This window comes from Labrus bergylta, chromosome 10 (assembly GCF_963930695.1).
Source record: "Labrus bergylta chromosome 10, fLabBer1.1, whole genome shotgun sequence".
NCBI lineage: Eukaryota > Metazoa > Chordata > Actinopteri > Labriformes > Labridae > Labrus > Labrus bergylta.
Window position 1 is genome coordinate 30,509,449 of NC_089204.1, and position 22,597 is coordinate 30,532,045.

Genomic DNA, 22,597 nt, shown 5'->3' on the forward strand with positions numbered 1-22,597 from the left:
GTCCACATCTACCCGTGCAGCTCAGAGGATGAAACGGCGCCGTGCTGCACGGATATGACGGTTTTTGAAGCGACAGGAGGACGTTTAGAATCACGTTATATGGCGGTCCACTTCCTGGTTTGAGCACGGTTTGCATTCACATTTCTTGTCGACAGTACTGGAGTACACATGCTGGAGGCCACCTCTTCAATCGGACTCAGCGGTACGTATGTCTTCACACTGATCAAATGAACCGGACTTTGGGTCAAGTGTACTCAGATCTGGACCGGGTCCTTAATGTGACACCACCCTCATTAAAACGGGGATTTAATACATTTATACTTCATTTTCTTTCAAATATGTAAATCAAATCGTGAAGTGTTGTGATCATTTCTTTGCTTCATGTCATCTTATACCCCCATAGGATCCTGTTTGTTCATGTTTGTGTGGCATGTTCACTAAACAGAGTGTAAAACTGAATTTCCCCTCACGGGATCAATAAAGGACAAATTATTATGATCACTTTTTTAACTTGTTCAAATCAAACTTTAATCTCATGACTCTCATGGAGTGAGAGACTCTTCATCGTGTTTTCATTTTTTGACCTCCCAGTCGGGCCCGGGCCTCTGCTCTATTTGTCCTGGAATGTTTGTCATGCTATGTAAGATGTGCTGGGCAGAAACAGCGGCCTGTTGCCTAATCTGGGAGGAATTTGTTGACTTAAAGCGAGAGGCTGGCTAACACGCTATCTAGTTGTTCTTTGTAAACAAGACAACAGTGCTGGGAAGCAAACGGAGCTCTCTCCTCTTAAATTACACTTTTTCTCTTCTTGATGCTGCAAAACTAAACCCTCCACCTCGGCTTTGTCTTCTTCTCTTCAGGCCTCCTCGTGTTGCTGTCGTGTGAAAAACTCGTTAACTGCTAACCGTGGGGATTTCTGAATTTTAGGTTCAATTAAAGGATTACATGTCCTCCATAGTTTGAGAAAATCCTGACCTCTCACTCCCTGGATAATGTCAGACTGCACGCTCATCAAACTCAAACACGAGGCTGTCTTCATCGCTGACACTTCAGACGTGTTTACTCGTTTACCCTGACAGTCACTCGTCAATAAGACTCGGAGGAACTCGGACAAGCCTCTGCTAAGAGTCGACCTGCGCCTCAGATAAATACTCCACACTGAGCATAACAGAGCAGACAGCGCGTTAACAGCGTGGGCCCACAAACGAGTGTGAGGGGGGGCCTCTGTGAACACTCCCCCTCTCCCTGCCGGCTGATGGGATCTCAGCAGCGACTCGAAGCCGCTCATTATCCTCTTCAAAAAGAAGCAGTCTTCAGATTCTGTGGATAATGGTGTGCAATTACAGAGACAGTTTGCCACAGGTAAACACTTAAAGTCCACTGGTCAGTGATTCATGGCCCCGCCTCCTCTTTCTCTTTTCTGTGCTCTTGGCTGGATGCTAGCATTAGCATTAGCATTAGACTAACTAAGAATAAATCTGTAGAAATAAAGTTATGTAACTGAATATTGAACTGTGAGAAATCAAAGGTTATTATATTTTATGACATACAATATGACATACCATCAACCATCATGCATGTGTCACAGAGGTCACTGTGCTCAGACCCGGTGGGTCCTGGAGCAGTGTGAGTGCAGGCCAGCGGGGGAATGGGGGGGTAATCAGGTCTACAGTGTGATTTTACCTGAAGACGATCTAAAACCATGTGACAACATCATCTTTTACTAATAATTATTCTGTTGTCGTTTTATTTGTGCTCTTTTTTCGATGATTATCGAGGCTGAAATAAAGTTTTAAAATTCAATGAAATGTGCATATTTCATTTTGCGATCACGTAGCGTTCATTAGTGAGGGCATTCACAGGCGACGCTCCAAACAGGTGCAGGGAGTGCAGCCATCATGCACACACAAAACTTTAAAGCACATCTGCACTCCTGATAATTTCTGCTCCTTATATCGATCGATAGATAGTTAGATACTTTATTGATCCCGAGGGAAATTCAAAATGTCCTCCTGACTTGGTTGTTCACACACGCACCTCACAGCAGGAGACTATCTCTGTCAGATGGGGGGGGGGGGGGGGGGGGGGGGTCTCCTGAGGTAAGACGGGACATAAAAAAAGAACGAGGAAGTAGCAGACGCAGCAACAGAGTCCTCTATACGACGCTATAATGAGAATATGTGTGTTTGTATCAATGAATCTCAATGTGAAGTAAAGAGAGGAGAAGAACATCCTGGAGAACAGGAAACATGCAGCAGCAGGTTGATTAGAGCACGGAGATGGTAGAGGTGGCGTGCAGACAGTCTATGGTCGTGCAGCGATCACAGGGAATAAAGGTCACCACCCCCTCCCACTGGCCCCTCCCACTGGCTCCTCCCACTGGCTCCTCCCACTGGCTCCAGGTGAATTCTCCTGATTATATCCTGCTGTGTTCTCACATCAGCTCACTCTGACTTTCTGCAGAATAAACACGAGGAGGCTGGAGGAGAAACATTCAGATGTTTGAGTGATCACATGACGCTCAGAGTGAAGAGAGAAACATTCAGATGTTTGAGTGATCACATGACGCTCAGAGTGAAGAGAGAAACATTCAGATGTTTGAGTGATCACATGACGCTCAGAGTGAAGAGAGAAACATTCAGGTGTTTGAGTGATCACATGACGCTCAGAGTGAAGAGAGAAACATTCAGATGTTTGAGTGATCACATGACGCTCTTCGAGGTTTTCAGGAAGTTTTCTGCAGGTGTGAACGACCTATAAGTCTGACTTTCAGCAGCTAATGTTAGGTACTTACACTACAGGGGTGCCCACCTCCCTGAATGTCTATCGAGTCTTTCACCATTTATTATTTGTTGAGCATGAAGATAAATAGACCCAGAGGGAAATGAGCACACAGTTTGGTATGATGAGCATGCCTGTAGTTAACTAAATCAGCGTTCCTTTATTGGAGATCAAAACATTCTGTTATTCTTTTAATAGCGTCACAGTAATCATGTAATGCTGGATGTCTATCCAGAGAGGAATGCAGATCTGTATCTCTGCTTTGTTTTCTCTGCCCATTCTGGGTCTAACAGGGGCCAGGATCCACGTATCCTTCATAACATATTCATGACTTTTTATATGTTTTTAGAAGCTTTGATTTAGTCCTTTAGACTCTTTAGCCTCATGTCAAGCTTCACAACTATTCTCACTGCTTTCCCCTGGTGGGTTGAGCTCGCCAATTCCCAGGACAAGTTTGACGGGGACGTCTGGACACGGAGTTGGGAACCAGAGCATCGCTGTGCCCCGAGACATCAGCTGTTGCTCCAACTTTATAACGTCCTGCACAGCGCAGAGTTGCTCTTGGCCCTCTGCCCGGGTTCTCTCGTGCTAAGCTTACATTCATGTTTCTCTCTCACAAACAGTTTGCTGGTTCCTCCTCTGGGAATCAGTGGCCTCTTTCTGCAGCAAACTGTGGCCCGCAGTGGTGCAATTCTCCGACGAGGAGAGGAGAAACTTTTCAGGGTTTTCGTTTGTACCTCCTGCGAGAGAAGATGTTCTTGCTTAATTGTTTTGAAACCGAAGTCACAACAATGTTATGACAGGTCAAATCAAACAGTAAACAAGCTAGCACGCCATGTTTTCAGAAATGTGGTAGATAATAATGTAACCGCTTGTATGGATAGTATTCTACCATCTTGTAATATACCACAAAATAACTGCAGAATGGAGACACGGCCTCCACAGGGCTGGTGCCAAGGCTAGAGTACAGTATGAACACACACACACACGCGCACACACACACACATCCCTGCAGCTTTCACTGCTTCCTGGGAAAACAATGAGAGGAAAGAAAAGTCAACAAACCAAAAGGCATCCAGTGTGAGGAGGACTGTAAGATGGGGTGAGAAGCATTCAGACCGGGGTCAAAGGTAAGCCCCCATGGAACAGACTTCATTAACTTCAGTCGTATCCTGAGGAGATCATTAAAACAGCTCTAGAAAACACAGCCTACTTCTCCTCTCCGTCCGCATTCCTGGCAGCACATGCTGTTGTGACTCATGCAGGAATCCATAAGAATTTCTGCTGTGATATGGAGGCTTTTCTGGATTAGTGTGAACACAGAAGGTACAGGGAATTAAACACAAACCCTTAAGTGACGTTTTTGTCTCTCCCAGGTTACTCTGAGTTCTCTGCTCAGGTTCGACTATTTCATCTAAAGGTAGAGTCAGCAGCTTCCTCCTTCAAAATAAAAGACAGACTTCTCCTAAAGTGAAGCTGCTCCATCGTCCCTTCTGGGCCTCCGTACATTTGTGGTGGTGACTGTGTCTGCAGAGACTCTGTCCTCTGACTGGATTTTACTGTTCTGATTTGTTCTGGTTGACTCGGGACGTTTGTGGGCGGAGCTGGTGTGTTTCCTCCAGCCAATGACAGCGCAGCAGGTGAGTTTAGGAGTGGATACAATTCAGTGATTGGACGCCATTCAAAGCGGTGAATATGACGGACGTGGACGTAGCAGCAAAGAAGAGAAAATATAATGAGAGTGAGGAGAAACACCAAGTGGATAAAGATCGTTCTAAAACGAGGGTGAACCTTGTGTTGTCTTTTACCCGTGGACGTGGAGGACAGCGGTCCAATGAAGTGTCTGAATCGAGCCGTAACTGCAGCTCCACTTCAAACCAATTAAACAAAGACAAGTCAACTAATTGGTCTTCAACCTGCTTTGTAAAAAATGACCACAGAGTTCACAGCGCTGAGATCTGGTGGAAGGCAGTTTTACAGTTTAGGAGGTGACCCCGTCTCTGACCCTGAAGCTGACCCTGATCAGACGACCTCGGGAAAGATAACAACTTGTCGCAATGCGTCCATGTATGCAAAATATGTAAATCCCATGTGTAAGAAGAATGGCTTTAATTAAAACCAAAATAAAAATATCTGAATAAAGACACTTTCCCATAGAGTCACTGTTTTAACCATAAAGAAAACCTGAGTGGCCTCTCCGTGTCATATTTCATCATTACGCCTACATGATGCCAGCACTGCTTCAAACACAGTGAAGGAGAGAAATCTGATTAGTGACCAGCTGCATGTAAACGCAGCTTTTACAGTCACCATGTCACTACATTCTCAGATTTCCTGCTGTAACCTGATTTATCCCATTATGCGTGTTTTTCTGAAGTGCATGTTAGCGCAGTGACCGTGTGTCAGGAGGACTTCACTTCCCACGCAAACCCCTTTATGAACAGGAGTTAGAATCAGCAGGACAGTCGGACATCGGTGCCTGAGATTCCTGCTCCTTTGACATCTCTGCTTTGATGTGGACCCCCTCCCTCTGTCCTCGAGTGTGGGTGGAGAGATGGGGCTCAGAGAGAGAGAGAGAGAGAGGGGTGGAGTGGTGAGGGACGAGCGAGCCTGAGGAAGTTACCCATGTGTAAGTGGGGGCTTTCCTGGAAGGACATCACTCTCTGTGTGTAACTGTAACTACGGCTGTAGCGGCGCGCTGTGCCTTATCATCCTGCACAACGTCCACCTGAAACAATATTTGCACATGAGTGTTCAATTTAACATTTGGGTGACCCCTTCATCGCAGTTACAAAATACGCCGCAGCATGGTAGCTCAGGCCAACCCATAATGCAGCATGTGACTGCAGTGGTGGGGAGCGTTTTTGGAGCACAGAACAATTACTGAGGGAGGAAAATCTATTTCTCAGAAACATAATCTGATGAGAGAAAAGTAGTCACAATACAAGCCGTCACAGTCAATCATCTTTATGTCTTAATTAACCCGAGAGGCCACAAATCTCTCAAAGTGCTGCAACTGATTTTATTCAAGAGAGTTCAGGACGAGGAGGATGCTTACTTTGCATCGAAGTGTGTGCACTGTGTCCGTCTTTTAAAACTCAGATATCATCTTCTAGGAAACACGGCGTCCGAGCAGAAACTTCTGTGTCTGAGAAATGAACCAAGTCCCAGAAACTGCAGTTCTTTAAGTGTCCACTAGAGGATGGATCTGAAAGTAGTTTTCGTCAGGTTTTCTCTCGTCTTGCCTCCTCTACTCTGCTGCAGGAGTCGTGTTTGTCAACAGAGCTGTCAATCATGACCTAACATCTGATCTTTATTCCGTCTAAAAAAAATACTCTGAAAAATCAACCATGGACATAAATCCAAAGTGATTAACAATCAATCACAACAGAATCTGGGTTTAACAAAAAACATTTTGACATGAATTTTAACTTTATAGTTTGACCCATGACTGAAGCTCGAGTCCCGCTGGCTGTGTTGTTGTCAGAGCCGTGTTTACATGGACGGGACGGCCGGCTCCTCCCCTTGTGTATAAAAGCTGTTTTAGTCAAGAACTAGAGAGAAGAAGAAGAACATACTCACTGATTATTTGGATGTTAGTAAGAGTTTTTAGATCACGCTCATTCTGTGTCAGTTTACATGAAATGTGAAGCTACGAGCTAACTAAAGAGCGCTAACATTAGCATGCTAACACAACAATGTGAAGCTACGAGCTGACTAAAGAGCGCTAACATTAGCATGCTAACACAACAATGTGAAGCTACGAGCTGACTAAAGAGCGCTAACATTAGCATGCTAACACAACAATGTGAAGCTACGAGCTGACTAAAGAGCGCTAACATTAGCACGCTAACACAACAATGACGCGCGATAGACAAGGACAGTTTGGTCCACCACTTGTGCTTAGTGCTTAATGAATGTGACACAGCGGGAGCTCCACATACACACACAGCCAAGACATGCACACCTGATCCCGTCTGTCCTCTGAAGACGGTACAGAGGGGGGATCACTTTGTCTCCCCACTACGCCTCTGTGACTTTCAGATTGAAACATCAAAGCAGCGTAAATATCACCGCTTGAAACGGCGGTCTGAGTAAGGCTTGTGAGACAGGACGGTTAGCTAGCTATTCCACCAGCTAACAAAGACATTACAGGTACTGACTGTATATTTAATAACTTGATGTTTTCTAACCTCTTACTCGTCTCCAGTATCATTCTTTCTATCAAATATTGTCACATCTGGCTCCAAAAAAAACAACGATGGTGGAAAAGCTGAACCAATGGGTGACAGCCCCGTTGCTACATCCATGATTCTTAAAATCTATGAATGTAACTCAGTGACCTTGTGCAAACTAAACGCCCTGAAAGCATTCCTGTCAACAGTTGAACTGTGTGTCTGTTATTGAGGCCGTCAGGCTGGCGTTTTCTGACAACACAAGAAAATGTTGCACACAGCATTACAATGACATCCGTCCACAGCAGAAACCACAGAGCTCATGAGAACACGCGACAGACGCCCCGTTTTCTCCCCGACGTGAAGAGAAAAACAACATCCTCCTCTCTCTGAAATGTTTCAGTAAATCCTCAAACAAGGCTCTCTGGTCGGGCTGAACACTTAGCAGGAGTTCAAGAGAGCGTGTGCCATCTCCCAGACCAGAATGTGGTAAAGGGGAACAGTCACATGAATGTGATCCGTGCTCAGGCTCAGGCTCAGGCCCTAATTATATGGGAAAAGAGCGCCGTGTGACAGCTATGGCGAGGGATTGTGGTTGTGTCCTAAGAGTCTGCAGCTGACCCTGCGGAGACGGAAAAGGAGAGAAAGTGAGAAAACATGAAGAGACATGACGAGGGCAGAGAAGAGCAGACACGGTGGGCAAGAGAGAGGAAGACAAAAAGAATAAAGAACGCTAGTTAGTGTGTGTCTGAATTCGTTTTCACACCTAAACGTTTCTAGAAACTTTCAGGCGGACTGCCCCTGAAATCTACTCGAGTATCTCATCACACATCCCTCACAGCGCGGGAGAGGCGATGGCAGAGTGGAATATTTCCCAGGAAGCTGGCAGGATAAAAAATCCAGCTACAGTCAAGTATGGAAATTGTGTTTGTTTGCAACTCAACCCGAGGATTTCAGGAAGTTTTGTGCATGTATGAAAACACCATATGCGTCCAATAATGGGGAGGGGGGATAACAGTGGAGTCAGACTGTCCTATGTGCTGCTGCTGAGTAAGGCTGGGGGGCTTACAGGAAGGATTTAAAGAGCCACAGCAACACCACAAAGCACCAGGGGGAAGGGGGTTGCCCAGCAGGGGCACAGGGTGGGAGGGAGGGCGAGCAGTGAGAGGGGCAGGCGGCCCTGGAGTGGCTACTCTGATCAGGATCCATTTCCAGCCCGGGCCTTGGAATTCCTTTGTTCCTGTCACAGGTCTCTGTTTCCCCCCTCGCCTTAATCCCGGCCTGCCTCACACCCAGTTACACAGAGCGGGGCAGGTAACTCTGCCACAGGCATGCCTCTCTATTTACAGACCGGAGCCATACATAACGGCCTCACACATAAATAGTAGTAGCTGTGGGAGCACTGAGAAGGAAATAAGACGGGTTAATAAATGAACATTAAATGCTCATGTGCTGTTAAAGAAGGCTGAGAGAGGCGGGCATGTGTAAACCTCAGATTAACTTCCAACACATCTCAGTCACATTTTCCCAGAAGACAAGTTTGTATGGAGCGGCCTTCAAAGAGCAAGGGAAGGCAAACGCAGCTACATCAGTGACAGGGCAGCGCAACACATCCTCTACACATCCTCTGCATTCTTCACTGGTCATTCGTAAACACATTCTCCAACAGTAAAGCTATCCAGCAACACTTGTGCTTTTTTCCCGCAGTGGCCGTGGCCAGGCTGCCTTAAGCCCCCGTCACAGGGCTGCCAAGAGGAGTCAGTGGTACACTGTGCAGCACTCGCAAAGCCCTCTCCCACGGCTATTAGTGACCATTCATCTGGGGAGCCTGGGAAAATGCTTCTCCAGCCCGCCGTGGCCATGGGGAAACAGGCTGGCAGGTGTTCCCTCCCCCTAAGCCCTGGCACCTGTGCAGGCAGAGGAAGAAGGAACCGGCTCTGCCACGGCGTGCAATGCACTCAGGGTACCACTCTGCCAGAGGATTCTCTGACCGGTCCCATTGGTAGGAAGACCCTCAAACCACCAGGCCAAACCATAACAGACCTCGGCCTCAGATGAAAAGATCAATCTGGATGTATCAATACTCCGAGTGGGCGTCGGACATCTGGTAATGCGCTCTGGCAGTTTGAAACGGTGCGTTAGCCAAATCCGTGTGAAATGGCCCCTCTCAGTTTACACTTGACATTTCCACACAAATATATACAACATTATGGACCACAAAATCAACACCCCCGTGAGGTAAGACAATACAAGACCGAGAGAAGAAATGGAGAAAAGAAAGCAAAGAATCAGCAGGACGAGCAAATCTAATCTAATATTTTAGAAATACTGAAAGTAGGGCAAACGATCTCCGGGACGGTCTGTTCAGCTCGCGGTGTCATCCAAGAGGAAGTGTTTGAGAAACGTGAGGAAAGCCTCTGACACTGTGTAGAATGCAGATTCAGCATCGTAAAATAAGACAGTCAATGCACCAGTCTGGGATCATTATTCACAAAAATCTACTAATCTCCAAAAACAGCTTCTTCTCCCAAACAGCAGCTCAGTGGACTTCACTGTAAGCTGCTCTGTCCTGGAAACCATGGACGCATACGGCTGCAACCAGTTACCAATGTGTTGTAGCAGCAAAAAAAAAAGACTCATTTTATCATTTATCTCTTAAAGGCTTTATATGTGATGTTTTGATCCAGCAGATGTCGCCCTTGAGCACCAGCATGAAACCAAAACAACTCGTGCTGCATTGTTGTGTTAGCATGCTAATGCTAGCGATCTTTATTATGCTGGTATCTTCACACTGCATGTAAATTTACCTGAAATGAGCGTGATCTAGAAACACAGTTAAGCAGTGAGTACAGTATGTTATTCTTCTTTTCTCTAGTCCCTCAATTAAACAACTTTTATACACGAGGGGAGGAGTCAGCCGGCTGTCCAGGCGATGTAAACAAAGTGAAGTGCAAGCTGAGCTGCCACTGAAGCCTTTTCAGAGGTCAAAAAGCTCCAGCAACACTTCATGACCCTGAAGAAGGTCACAAGCCAAAACACATCAGTCTAATAAAGTGACTGAGGGGCCACGCGGCGCCACATTATTCTCCATGTAATCTTATTTACATGGAGAAAAAAAAACACCGCGGCCTCGGGTGAGATCCCCGCACCCGAGGCCGCGTGGCCCCTCGGTGCCGGCGGCGGATATGTCAGAAAAACAAGCTTCAGCAAGTGTTGCTGAAGCTTTTTGACCTCTTCAAGCCTCTCACTCTCCATACACTTTGGTATTTGGTGAAGTTGTGCCAGTAAACCCTTAATTACACATGCACTCCTGAAATTATAGAACATTTTAGGACAAGCTGCCCCCCAGCTGCCCCCCACCTCGCCTTGCCTATCCACACATGCACCTCACAGCGGGAGACTTTCGCTGTCAGATGGGAGGGAGAGGCAGGAGATGCTGTAAAAAGGCAGACGCAGGAATGGCAGCTAAAGCAACAACGTCCGATGCTATGATAAGAATTCTTGCCTTCATATCAGTGCAAAGTGCAAAGACAAATTGAAACTGAACGTTTTCACAGTGTCAACGATTAGAGGTGAAGAACGGCAGGAAGGAGGATGAAGCAGCTTCACTACGTGCACGATGATAGCACCGGTCGCTCACCAGTCATGAGATGAAAACGTAATCGCCCGTGCTAGCTCTCTTGTGGAGAAGTTTCCTGAATATTTCCTGCTGTGTTTCAAACTTCAGCCAACCCTGAGTCCACACAAAAAAAACGTACCAGGGGGCTAGGAGGCAGAGCGTCTTATGAAGAGGGTGTGTAAAAATGTGAAAACACTATAAGGTTAGCATAACTACTTTGTAGCTGCTCTGTTTGTTGTTGGTCAGTATTTCTTCTTCCCTGTTCATCATCCTGAGGTTTAGATTGTCCTCACAGATCTCAGCATCAACAAAGAAGCATCACATTAAAAATCAGTGTGTCTGCAATCATTTTTATCAGACAAGAGTGAGAGTCATGTGCAATAAAAACAATCTTCTTCTCAGGTATCAGAATCAACACCAGAACATCTCCAGTGAGAGGTCGGTGTCTGAAGGGAGCAGGTTGCCACTAAGCGGCGGCGTTCTCGTGACGCTCCTGTGGTTCGAAAAAGCATAACCACCAGCTTCCTTATCAAATGACAAAAATGTATTCCTTGAATCACAGAGAGCCTATTATCTGCTCATTTTTCAATCTGTAATTACTCTGAGAAATGTGGGTGTGTCCACACGGTCTACCAGGGAGAATGCAACAAGCCTCTCCCAAAGCTCCCGCTTCCCCTTCGGCTTTTAAGGTCTAACATGTCCACTCTGCTTTGTCCAGAGCCAAGACGTTTGGTGGGAAAAGTTCCCTCTGTTCATCTCTCTGAAAACATAAATAAATCACATCACTATGAGCTAATCATGAAGTCTCAAGTAGCCTGGGTAGAAAAAATGAGGTGGGGGGGGGCCTGTTGGTTGACATTTTGAAATTTGCCTCTGCAGCTGAGATTTGACAGGAGACACACGGGATCAGCTCTCTGACATGTTCACTGGGTGCTACAGCCTCACATGTGCACCCTACACAGCAGCATGCATACACAAACACAATAACCCATAGAGATAACTCCGATCCAAACACTTGCACTGGAGGACCTTGGAATGTTAAAAGCTGTTGATGGCTCATTTGAAGTGCCAACAGCTGAGGCTGTTACGCTCTTCTTACTGCTGTCTGTTGGCGGAAGCCCCTCTGATTTCACGCTGGCACCAGCTCAAACACCGCCTCATACAAGACCCACAATCCCCCCCACCCCCCCCCATACCATCCCACACATAGCACCACACTCCATCCGCCTATTCTTGGCCCAGACATCAGCAGTACCCCGTCTGACACCTTTTCTCTGTGTGCAGCGACGTACATGTGCACACGTTCCAGCACATACACGTCTCCGTGCAGGATGTCTCTGTGCAGGATGTCTCCGTGCAGGATGTCTCCGTGCAGGATGTCTCCGTGCAGGATGTCCACACAGGTCAACACACCACATGCTCTTGGATGTTCCAAGGTGCAGGCTAAAAAACCTGAGGTGACAGAGCTTTTGCTGTGGCTGAGTCTACCTGTTAATATAAGAACTGCTCAGTCCACCTTTGCTTCAAACTCACCTCTTTGCTTTTAAAACAATTTGAGCTTGACATTTTGAAATGTTTATTCATGCTCCTATTTATTGTGTTTTTATTGTGCTTCATTCTATATGTTATTTTTACTTGTTGTTTATACATTGTGTGTTTTTTATGCTTGTACAGCACTTTGGTCAATCGAGGTTGTTTTAAATGTGCTATAGAAATAAAGATTGATTGATTGAATGATTGATTGAATGATTGATTGATTGATTGATTGATTGATTGATTGATTGATTCCAATAACACAACAGACATTTACAAACAGGTCTTCTGCTGAAACAGAGAGAACCAGCTTCCACTCCCTGCTTTGGGTCGGTCTGAGCGGTCTGTGAGGATTAACAGGTTAGCGTTTGACCTCCTTGCAGAACAGACGACCTCAACACTTAATACCCACCCTGAGGTTTGCCGGGCTTCCCTCCCTAAGCCTACAGTCTGTCCTCCCCTTTTTATGGCTCCGGCATGCCTGCCTGCCTGCGTACTTCTCACAGTCGCAGTCTCCACCTTTACTGCTCTGCCGCCTCCCTCACATGGGACAATGAAAAGAGACCAAGAATGTCATTACACTCACTTAAGACCTTTAATAGGACTCGAGCACATGAACTGTGCAGGCCTGTTTGAGGCGCTGCACCGTTTCATGTCCTGAGAGGGGAAAATTCTCCGATATGGTACGGGGTCATGTTCCACTGGTTACATTCTTCTTGGCAAAGCTGCAAGGAGCTTAATCATTTTTACATGCATATTTCACTGCTGGAACACTGATAGTGCTCTTGTTCACACAGTTTGAGTGAATGAGTGTGTGTGTGTGTGTGTGTGTGTGTGTGTGTGTGTCTGTGTGTCTGTGATCTCCATCATTAGAGATGTCTGTCTCTCCTCAGTCTGTCATGGGCAATATGAGACAGGCTTTTCAGTAACCTTACACTGTCAGCCTGTTCACACCTTGCCCAGGGGGAGGATATATCTCTGCAACACACTGTCACTCCTTTTGATTCGCGCTGGTTCTGACGTGCATGAGCGCCCGGGTGCAGAGCAACCAGTACGCTCGCTTATATGATGACTGTGTATTTATCAGGAACATGACAGAAGTGGAATAACACGTATCCATGTGTCTGTGTGTGAAAACAAATGCAGACACATTTTCAGTTGATTGGAGCGGAGGTGGAGTAGCGTGAGAGGCAGAGCTGCAGCCACAGGAGAAACTTTATGGGGCCGACTGCCCTGTAATCCCACTCTCACAGTCAGGCCGACCCCCGCTGAGGGAGCCTACTTTAACTGCCCTTAACTGCTACCTGTGACAAACCTGTCTGCATTACAACACACAGCTGGGGGGTTCCTCTGAAGCCCCGCTTACAGTGCTTCAAAGGCATGTGTGTGTGTGGGTGGCTGGAGGAATGAGCTTGCATTAGATAAACAGGGATGACTTGAATTGGCTTGTTCACATTCAGGACGTTTACATGATGTTAAAAAAAAGGCGACAAAGACTGGACTTTTAAATTATATATCAACGTGTGCAAAACACCGCCATCGTTGTTCTGAGCATGCTCCAAAGTTCCCCCAAAGGAGCTTTGACCCGGAAATCAAAAATGATAAATGCTTAGAAGAAAGCCGTGAAAAAAACAAGACAAAGGTATCGACATGACAAGAGGGATAGCTGACATTTCATAAAATCCTTATATCAAGTGACTGAAGCCTGTAACCATGACAACCAGCTACCCCAATACTCATGACCACAGTCCAGATTCAGTACAGATTCAGTACAGATTCAGTCCAGATTCAGAACAGATTCAGAACAGATTCAGTCCAGATTCAGTCCAGATTCAGAACAGATTCAGAACAGATTCAGTCCAGATTCAGTCCAGATTCAGTCCAGATTCAGTCCAGATTCAGTCCAGATTCAGAACAGATTCAGTCCAGATTCAGTCCAGATTCAGTACAGATTCAGTCCAGATTCAGAACAGATTCAGTCCAGATTCAGAACAGATTCAGTACAGATTCAGAACAGATTCAGTACAGATTCAGTCCAGATTCAGTCCAGATTCAGTACAGATTCAGTCCAGATTCAGAACAGATTCAGAACAGATTCAGTCCAGATTCAGTCCAGATTCAGTACAGATTCAGTCCAGATTCAGTCCAGATTCAGTCCAGATTCAGAACAGATTCAGTACAGATTCAGTCCAGATTCAGTACAGATTCAGTACAGATTCAGAACAGATTCAGTCCAGATTCAGTACAGATTCAGAACAGATTCAGTCCAGATTCAGAACAGATTCAGTACAGATTCAGAACAGATTCAGTACAGATTCAGTCCAGATTCAGTACAGATTCAGTACAGATTCAGTACAGATTCAGAACAGATTCAGTCCAGATTCAGTACAGATTCAGTCCAGATTCAGAACAGATTCAGTACAGATTCAGAACAGATTCAGTCCAGATTCAGTCCAGATTCAGTACAGATTCAGAACAGATTCAGTCCAGATTCAGTCCAGATTCAGTACAGATTCAGAACAGATTCAGTCCAGATTCAGTACAGATTCAGTCCAGATTCAGAACAGATTCAGTACAGATTCAGTACAGATTCAGTACAGATTCAGAACAGATTCAGTCCAGATTCAGAACAGATTCAGTCCAGATTCAGTCCAGATTCAGTACAGATTCAGAACAGATTCAGAACAGATTCAGTACAGATTCAGAACAGATTCAGTCCAGATTCAGTACAGATTCAGTACAGATTCAGAACAGATTCAGTCCAGATTCAGTACAGATTCAGTACAGATTCAGAACAGATTCAGAACAGATTCAGTACAGATTCAGTCCAGATTCAGTCCAGATTCAGTACAGATTCAGAACAGATTCAGTCCAGATTCAGTACAGATTCAGTACAGATTCAGTACAGATTCAGAACAGATTCAGTCCAGATTCAGTACAGATTCAGTCCAGATTCAGTCCAGATTCAGTACAGATTCAGAACAGATTCAGAACAGATTCAGTACAGATTCAGAACAGATTCAGTCCAGATTCAGTACAGATTCAGTACAGATTCAGAACAGATTCAGTCCAGATTCAGTACAGATTCAGTACAGATTCAGAACAGATTCAGTCCAGATTCAGTACAGATTCAGTACAGATTCAGAACAGATTCAGTCCAGATTCAGTACAGATTCAGTCCAGATTCAGTCCAGATTCAGTACAGATTCAGAACAGATTCAGTCCAGATTCAGTCCAGATTCAGTGCAAAACCAGTGTTTAAAAATGTGAGAAAAAGCCGAAAAGTACAAAACTGTGTACATCATTTTCTTACTGAGTCGAGGAACTACATATCCCACAATGCTTTGTGAATGATCCCCCTTCTTCTTAAAAGTAACTTCAGTTGTTGTTATCTCGTTTATGCAAGTGTTAGTAAATTTACTGTAACTAGCCTGCTAAACTTTCGGAAACTTTCCGTTCGCATTCAGCACTGAGGGGCGTGTAGTTCTTCTCCCTGATATCATAAATAAACCATGTTTCTCTTAAAGGTTGATGTCAGACGAACTCGTGTCTCCTACAGGAGCTTAAACCATCGTCTCACACTCAGGGAGCTCGTGGTCAGTCTACCTGTGGTGGTTTATGACATCATCGCTAATCATCAAATCCACTATGGAGAAAATGAATGGGATTTTTACTTCCAGAACGACACTGTAGAGCCCTACAGTAAGTAGCTGTAAGCGGGCATGTTGACACCTACTGTAGCCGAGTCAGTTCATCGATTCTCCCCGTGTTTGTGTACGGAGCGATGACAGAACTCCATGTTAGCGTCCTAACCGACCTGTAACCGTGGCTCGACTCACTGTGCATGTGAACGTACTGATTGGTGCATTATTCATTGACCTCTTTGTTTGTTTATGTACTGGAAATATGTGTCAGGGAAACAGTTTATGGTGTTAACTCCACGAGCAGATAAACACAGGTGTGTCGACAGCACCTCTCACACACAGGTAACAAACACTCACCATTTAAATGGACTTAAACGTCGAGCCAAGGTAAACAGTGCAGCACAATATAAAAAATCCTCTCAGATTTTGCCTGCAGGTCACGCCCTGGGTGCAGAGAGCCACCATGTCCTGACTAGTCCTGCTGCCTTTCCTCCCACACTCTCCTCCAAAAGGTAGCCGTGAAATACATTCAGGACTGGTTTGTAACTTTATTCCCATCCTGCATCGGAGCCCCCTGCCCTCCTCTCTCCCCCCCCCCCCCCCGCCCCCCCGCTCCATGCACACGGCCTGCCCTGAGATACAACAGGATAAATAATTATTTTAGAGTTCATAGCCAAAGTAAATCATGTCTCTTATTCAAAGGGTGATGATAGACACACCTAAGACGAGAAAAGGGAAGGCAGAGACGACCGCATTCCAGAGCAGTGAGCCACAGTGAAATGAAAACAGAGTAAACATACCTCGAGCTCATTACAAATAACTATTTAAACCGAGTACATACACGGAGAAGTCATGTTTTCATAAGATCATAAAGAAAAAACATTATTTCATATTTCAAAACAAACGTCCTGCCCACAGATACAGCATGAGGAGAAAATGGATAATTGACTTTAAAGGAGCAGTATGTAACTCTGACACCTAGTGTTTAAAATGGGTACTGCAGTCTAACTTCTAAACATCATAGAGAGCTGTCTCCCCCCCTCCTCTCTAGAGTGGATGCTCACTCAGGTCACCATGTGGTGGACTCTGAAGCTTCAGTGTTTATCCAGCTCTGCATGGGTCTGTAAACCTTTCTGTGTTCTAACCTCTCTCCATTTTTCAAAAGCATCTCCAATATTGATCCTAGTTTGAGCACGTTTCTGCTCGTGGAGCTTATTAGAAACATGCAGAGGCTTTTTAGGTCGGGTACAATCACTTCTATCTGAACCACTTCTCTTGACCGCTTCCATCGCTGCAACACCTGTTGACCTGATAACTGCTCTCATTTCAAAGTAGTGAAATGTCAGTAACTACTGTTAGACATTAAAAGGCTGCATTAAATTAGGGTTAGGGTTAGGGTCGTTAAAAGAGGGCGCTAACGTTAGCTCTGCTAGTTTCTCAGCTTTGATTCTGGTGAGGTTACTGTTGATGTTCTGTCTTTGGGGACAGGAATACGGTTTGGTGTGTCACCTTTTGCAAACAGAGACTTAGCAGGTGGCAGCTCCTTCTTCTGTTTGGCCCGTCTTGGAGTGTTGAGGGACTCGATGTACAGCTTCACCCTCTGGTCCACCGCATCTCGAACCAGGCCTGTAACCTCCTGCAAACAGCGTGCACATGTTTTTAAACAGTTTTCAGAAGTGCGGAGACAACACAACCTTTTGATGATGATTGTGGAAGTGGAACAACAGGACAGTAGAGGTCTAAGAAGAGAAAAGGCTCCACAAGTGTCCGGGTGGAGAGACCAGAATGAAAACCTCAGAGCTGAATAGACACAAGGCTCAAAGTCATCTTAGATTCCACGCTGCTGCTGTCTTTACAAAAGGCCCCCTGCAGAACAGAAGCCATATATTCAGTCACACGCTTCTTCACACCCGTACCTTGACACGGTCTGCAGTAAACCAGCTGGCGTCCACTCGGCCGCCCAGGGGCAGGACGTGGAGATCCACCAGCACGACAAAGTTCCCACACTGTAACACAAAGAGGAAGGACAGCCACAGGTTGCTGAGGGGCATTGAGCTCAAAAACAACAAAGGAAATCAGAGTGTGGGTGATTGACAGCGAGACAAACCACAACGCCCCCCCCCCGTGTCCCCAAACATCTCCCCAGGCCCCCCTCACAGGAGTCTCCTCCCTCCTGATTCGCTGTCTAGCCATCTCTTTACCAATCAACCAACAAAAAAAAAAAGGTATGGCCCTCTCTGTCTCCTCATGTTTCCCTTTTCTCAGCTTAGACTTTTGATTTAAAGCGGTGCATTATAGTCACAGCCTCGGGTCTGCTCAACAAAAAAAAAAGAGTTTAAAGAGGGAGCACATAAATGAGGATTATCCTACTTTGATAAAACTGCACAGATCTGCCCTGAAGCACTATATGTTCCTGCACCACGACTTCAGAGTGCTGAGTAGAGAGGGCTGCAGAGTGGATTCCTGAAGCAGCACGTCATCGTGTCAATGACAATAAGCTACGAGGGACAGCGAGGCCAGAGATGCCGCGGCTGGTTAACTTGCCGTTACATCTTTCTCAGCCCGGCCTGATTATGGTTCACACATGAGTGCAGAGAGCTGCCCCGCTGCAGAGAGAGAGAGAATGGATGTGGGTCTCGTGTGAACTTCTTCTCTCCCTGGACAAGGAAGAAATGGATGGAGTGAGACCACCCACAACATGAGACGGAGGAGCAACAAGCACTGCCCCAAAAGCACCAGTGTGATAATGCAGCAGAAAGCATTGAAGCGAGTCAGGAAGAGAAAACAGAGAAAAGACAAAACCAGACACAGATTTTTTAGATTTCTCATGAATCTGAGAAGAGTGAGTGCAAACAGAAGAGATGATTCAGTTAGTAAGAGAGGATACTTATGCACACTAAGAGCTTTGTTTAGAGCCAGGCTTCGTCCCCTGGGCTTAAATATTGAAACTCCAGATTTCAGGGATGTTTCTACGACCTCGCTCTCAGGATGACGTAGAAAGAGCGCATTAACAGGGCGTGTAGGGGAAGGCCCCGTGTTCAAGTCTATACTCTTCCCACCTTCCAAACTCTCTCTCTCCTTGACTTCTTCTCTTGTTTAAAAAAAGGGAGTCTAAAAGGTTTGTTCCCTGGTCATAGAAGGAGTTTTATGAACTGTTAGAAAGCTGAAGTAAGGCTGGGAACCTTTCGTCATGTCGCATTAAAAAGGCTGAATTCTGGCTCCGAGGAAATCAGGCTGACAAATATTTTCTCTTTTTTCCCATGAGAGCATTTCCCTTTCTCGTTGTCTTCCTGCAAAAAAAAAAAAAAAAATCTGACTGAAGTGAAGCCGCTGCTTTCCCTCGGCTTGCATGTCAAGTAGAGGTAAGGGCGCCCCCTCATGGCCGATCAGGGAATCCAATCATTGAACTCCTCTTCTGCCTGAGGTCCTGTAGCTCTCATGTGTGCCAACGTCTACTCAAGTTTCAGCATTAACCAAGACTATAATAGGAAGTTAATGTTTTAGAGAGCCTAAAGAAGACGTTCGTCTGTGAAAACTTCAAATATGTGACATCAAAACGTTGAACACAAGTAGATAAATCCATACTCAAACTTTAGCATGAATAAAAGTATAAACAAAGACGAGGATGTCAAGGTTCAGAGCTGAGGCTCCTCTTAAAGCCCCCTCCTCATGTGTGCACGCTGCCTGTCAGCATGAGCTCGTCCCTATAGATCACTATTCTCTCCATCCTTCTTCATCCTTTGTCTCGCTGCACGCCGCACGGGCACGGTTGACCGGTGGCCTCAGCTGACTGCCTCCGACAATTACCAGTGTGTGGGAAAAGCCTAGCAACAGCAGGTCAGACCCTGTCAATCAAAAACATGAGAGCACACTGGTGGACGAGCCCCACAGACGAGTCTCGGGGGTTGGACTTGACACATGATGGACGGGTGATGGAATCCTGATTTAAGCGACTGCAGTTTGAGGAGGGCGCCCCCCAGGTGGGTTCATATATAATCCTCTATTCATGTGCTCCTCTAAAGGCCTCTGCACATTTGAGTCTGTTTGAATAAAAACAGAGTCTGTCCACTGCTGAAAACAAGACAGGAGCGAGGAGAGATTCAGCTGTGGATAAGGAGCGGCAGAATAATGACGATCACTTCCTGGTTGATTTCAGGATGTTAGTGGTCGAGTTTGATTACGCTGCTATCTTTACTACAACTGTCTTTAAATCATGTATTTTATTTGAGCTGACGCCTTCTCAGGCAGAAATCCAGATAAACTCCTCCTCTGTCTTTAGGGTCATGAAAGAGTTCAATACATGCTATTAGAAAGTTGGCACCATCAGGTTTGGGCCGTCTCAGGAGCTCCCCTGGAGTTCTAGTTTTAAAGATTTCATTTTGGGCTTTTTGTGCCTTTATTGGAGAGATAGGACAGAAATCAGAGAGAGAGAGAGAGAGGGGGGGGAACGACATGCAGGAAAGGAGCCACAGGCCGGATTCAAACCCAGGCCGCCCGCTTGGAAGACTACAGCCTCCATACATGGGGCGGGCGCACTAACCACCACGCCACCAGCACCCCCTCCCCCGGAACATTTTAAGGGACCAGACATTTCTCTTCCATCATATCAACACTTTAATGCATCGTTGAATAATCCTGATCTCGTCTTGTGTCCGTCAGGCACAAACATGTCTGGAGGTTTACTTCAGCTTTACTGGAATCTTTATGTTTTTGATAAAAAGGGGGCGTGGCAAGCAGAGCATCTTGTCGCAATAGTAACTAGCCCTTTCAGAAAAAAACTTTGACTCTTCTCTGACATCTTTACTGGATGATGACATCATCAAGTCTGACAAGTCGGAGACCAGAATCCTCTCAGACTTTCTAGGTTGTCGTTCCGACTCGAGGCCACCTTCACTTTGCGTCTCTCCTCATTAAAAACTAATTATGACTGCAGGGGGGGAGGAGCTCCTCTGGCTCCATGTTTTTCAGGTATAACAGGCCAAAAACATATCTCAGAGTATGCCAAACATCTGTCACATTAGGAGCTCATCTCCATGTTTGTATTTCAGGAAACAGAGAATGGATGAGTGTTATTCCTGACTGGGAAGACAAAATCAATGTTATAGGTGACATGGCTTTAGATTACAGCAGCTAATGTGAGCACACAGATAATCTGATCAATACTCGGGGACAAAGGGAGCAGTATGGGGAGAGCGGCACACAGCAGGGTGAATCCCACCTCTCTGAGCTCCTGATTGAGTCTGCGTTGTGGGCTGAAAGCCAGACATCTAGCAAGCTTAGACTAACTTTATTTGATCACATTAGAGCAGCAGACGAGACTGGAGCGGGGAGCGGGACATTAATGACAAACATTGGTCTGTCCCTCACACAAAAACAGCATGTGACTCCCCAGGCTTCTCAGAAAAGGGGATTTAGTGAGGAATGTAAACTAATGCAATCACACTAATAAGAAAACAATTCATTTGTCCGAGAGGCACTTTCCCCCCGAGTGTCGGCCTTTGAATCCGGGCTGAGCTGTTAAGGTGAAGCTTTTTCAAAAGGGACGATTGTGTCGAGTGCGGCAGATAAGACAAAAAAAAAAAAAAAAAAGCTGCTGAATCTAATTTTACACAAAGGCCAAGACGACAATCACATCATGTGGTCTAAATTTGTCAAGTCCCAGGACAAAGGGTGACCTGTGGATCTCAAAGCTGAACTCTGTCCTGAACTACGACCCCTATAGATCCCCCATTAAGCCCGGCTCTGCCCCCCCTCTTTACTGAGATCTCTGCAAGCAGTGGAATACTTCATCTGTGCTCACATGCAGACCACAAGAACAGAATCCTACTCCAGCAGAGAGATCGGAAAGTACCTAAAAAATCCAGTGAAAAAAGCACAAAAAATAACTTGAATGCTACCACATTAACCTTCTCCTACGACATCACCTCCACAGTATCACAAGCAGCAGCCTCACAGATTTCATTCTAAGTGTTTATTAAATTCATGAGCCTTTCTGGTTAGCTTTGACTCAAACTGTCGCTGTTGTTGGACAGAAAGGTTTGAAAGAGGGCCAAGTTCCAGAGGAAGTTACTCTTTTCATACTGACTAAAGCGGGCCAGCACGGCTTTGTTCCCCGCCTTGCACAGGCTTTTTAGAGTTATGAACAGAGAGCTGAAGGCTGAATGAGAGGCGGCAAGGAGCGCTACTTAATACCAAATCCTTTATTGTGCCACCTTTTGTGTGCTGACACACACACACTGAATGAATAGGGCCGAGTCTTCCTGCAGGCTAAGCTCAAATGCTCCAGCCTAATTCTCCCACTCTGCCAATCTGATAAACACGACCTGCAGGAAGCAAAGGGTTAACAAAGAGAAAAAACCGTGGAGATGTTTGAGGCTGAAGCCGCTCACAGTCTGCAGCACAACATGAGAAAATTCCTTCATATTTCTGTCTGTAAATAAACAAATCGGGAGCCAAGCCCGCTGATGGCTCCTTTCCCTTTCTGCTCGTTGGAGCTCTGGTCTTTGTCACTCTCAGTTCCCAAAACACTCTCTCTACCTTCCCCTTATCTCTCTCCCAGACCCGGCTCTGCATCCTCCCGCCTGTGCTACTCCAAGTTGGGCACTGAGCCCAAAACATTACAAGCGGCTTCACCCGCCTCCCCACCTCGCTGCCCTTTGCCATCGCTATCGCGCCGTATAAGAACCAGACCCTCTCTCGGACTGCACTTAGCTCAGAGGCTAACACTAACCAGCCGCAGATGTTTACATTGGAAGGAAGGGGCAGCAGATGCGGTCTCACTCAATAAAACTTGCATCTCTCCCTTTGTCTCTCTTTTTTTTTTTTCAGACGTTCTCTGAGTCTGC

The 22,597-nt window shown here is 45.9% G+C and overlaps 1 protein-coding gene across 1 annotated transcript in view; it reads right to left on the reverse strand.

Moving 5' to 3' along the window:
- slx4ip (SLX4 interacting protein) overlaps nucleotides 1-22,597 on the reverse strand; it is a 41,405-nt gene that overhangs the window by 14,065 nt on the left and 4,743 nt on the right. The window contains 2 exon segments of the mRNA XM_065959794.1: nucleotides 17,262-17,388; nucleotides 17,669-17,758. Of these exon segments, the coding sequence (XP_065815866.1) occupies nucleotides 17,262-17,388; nucleotides 17,669-17,758 (217 nt within the window).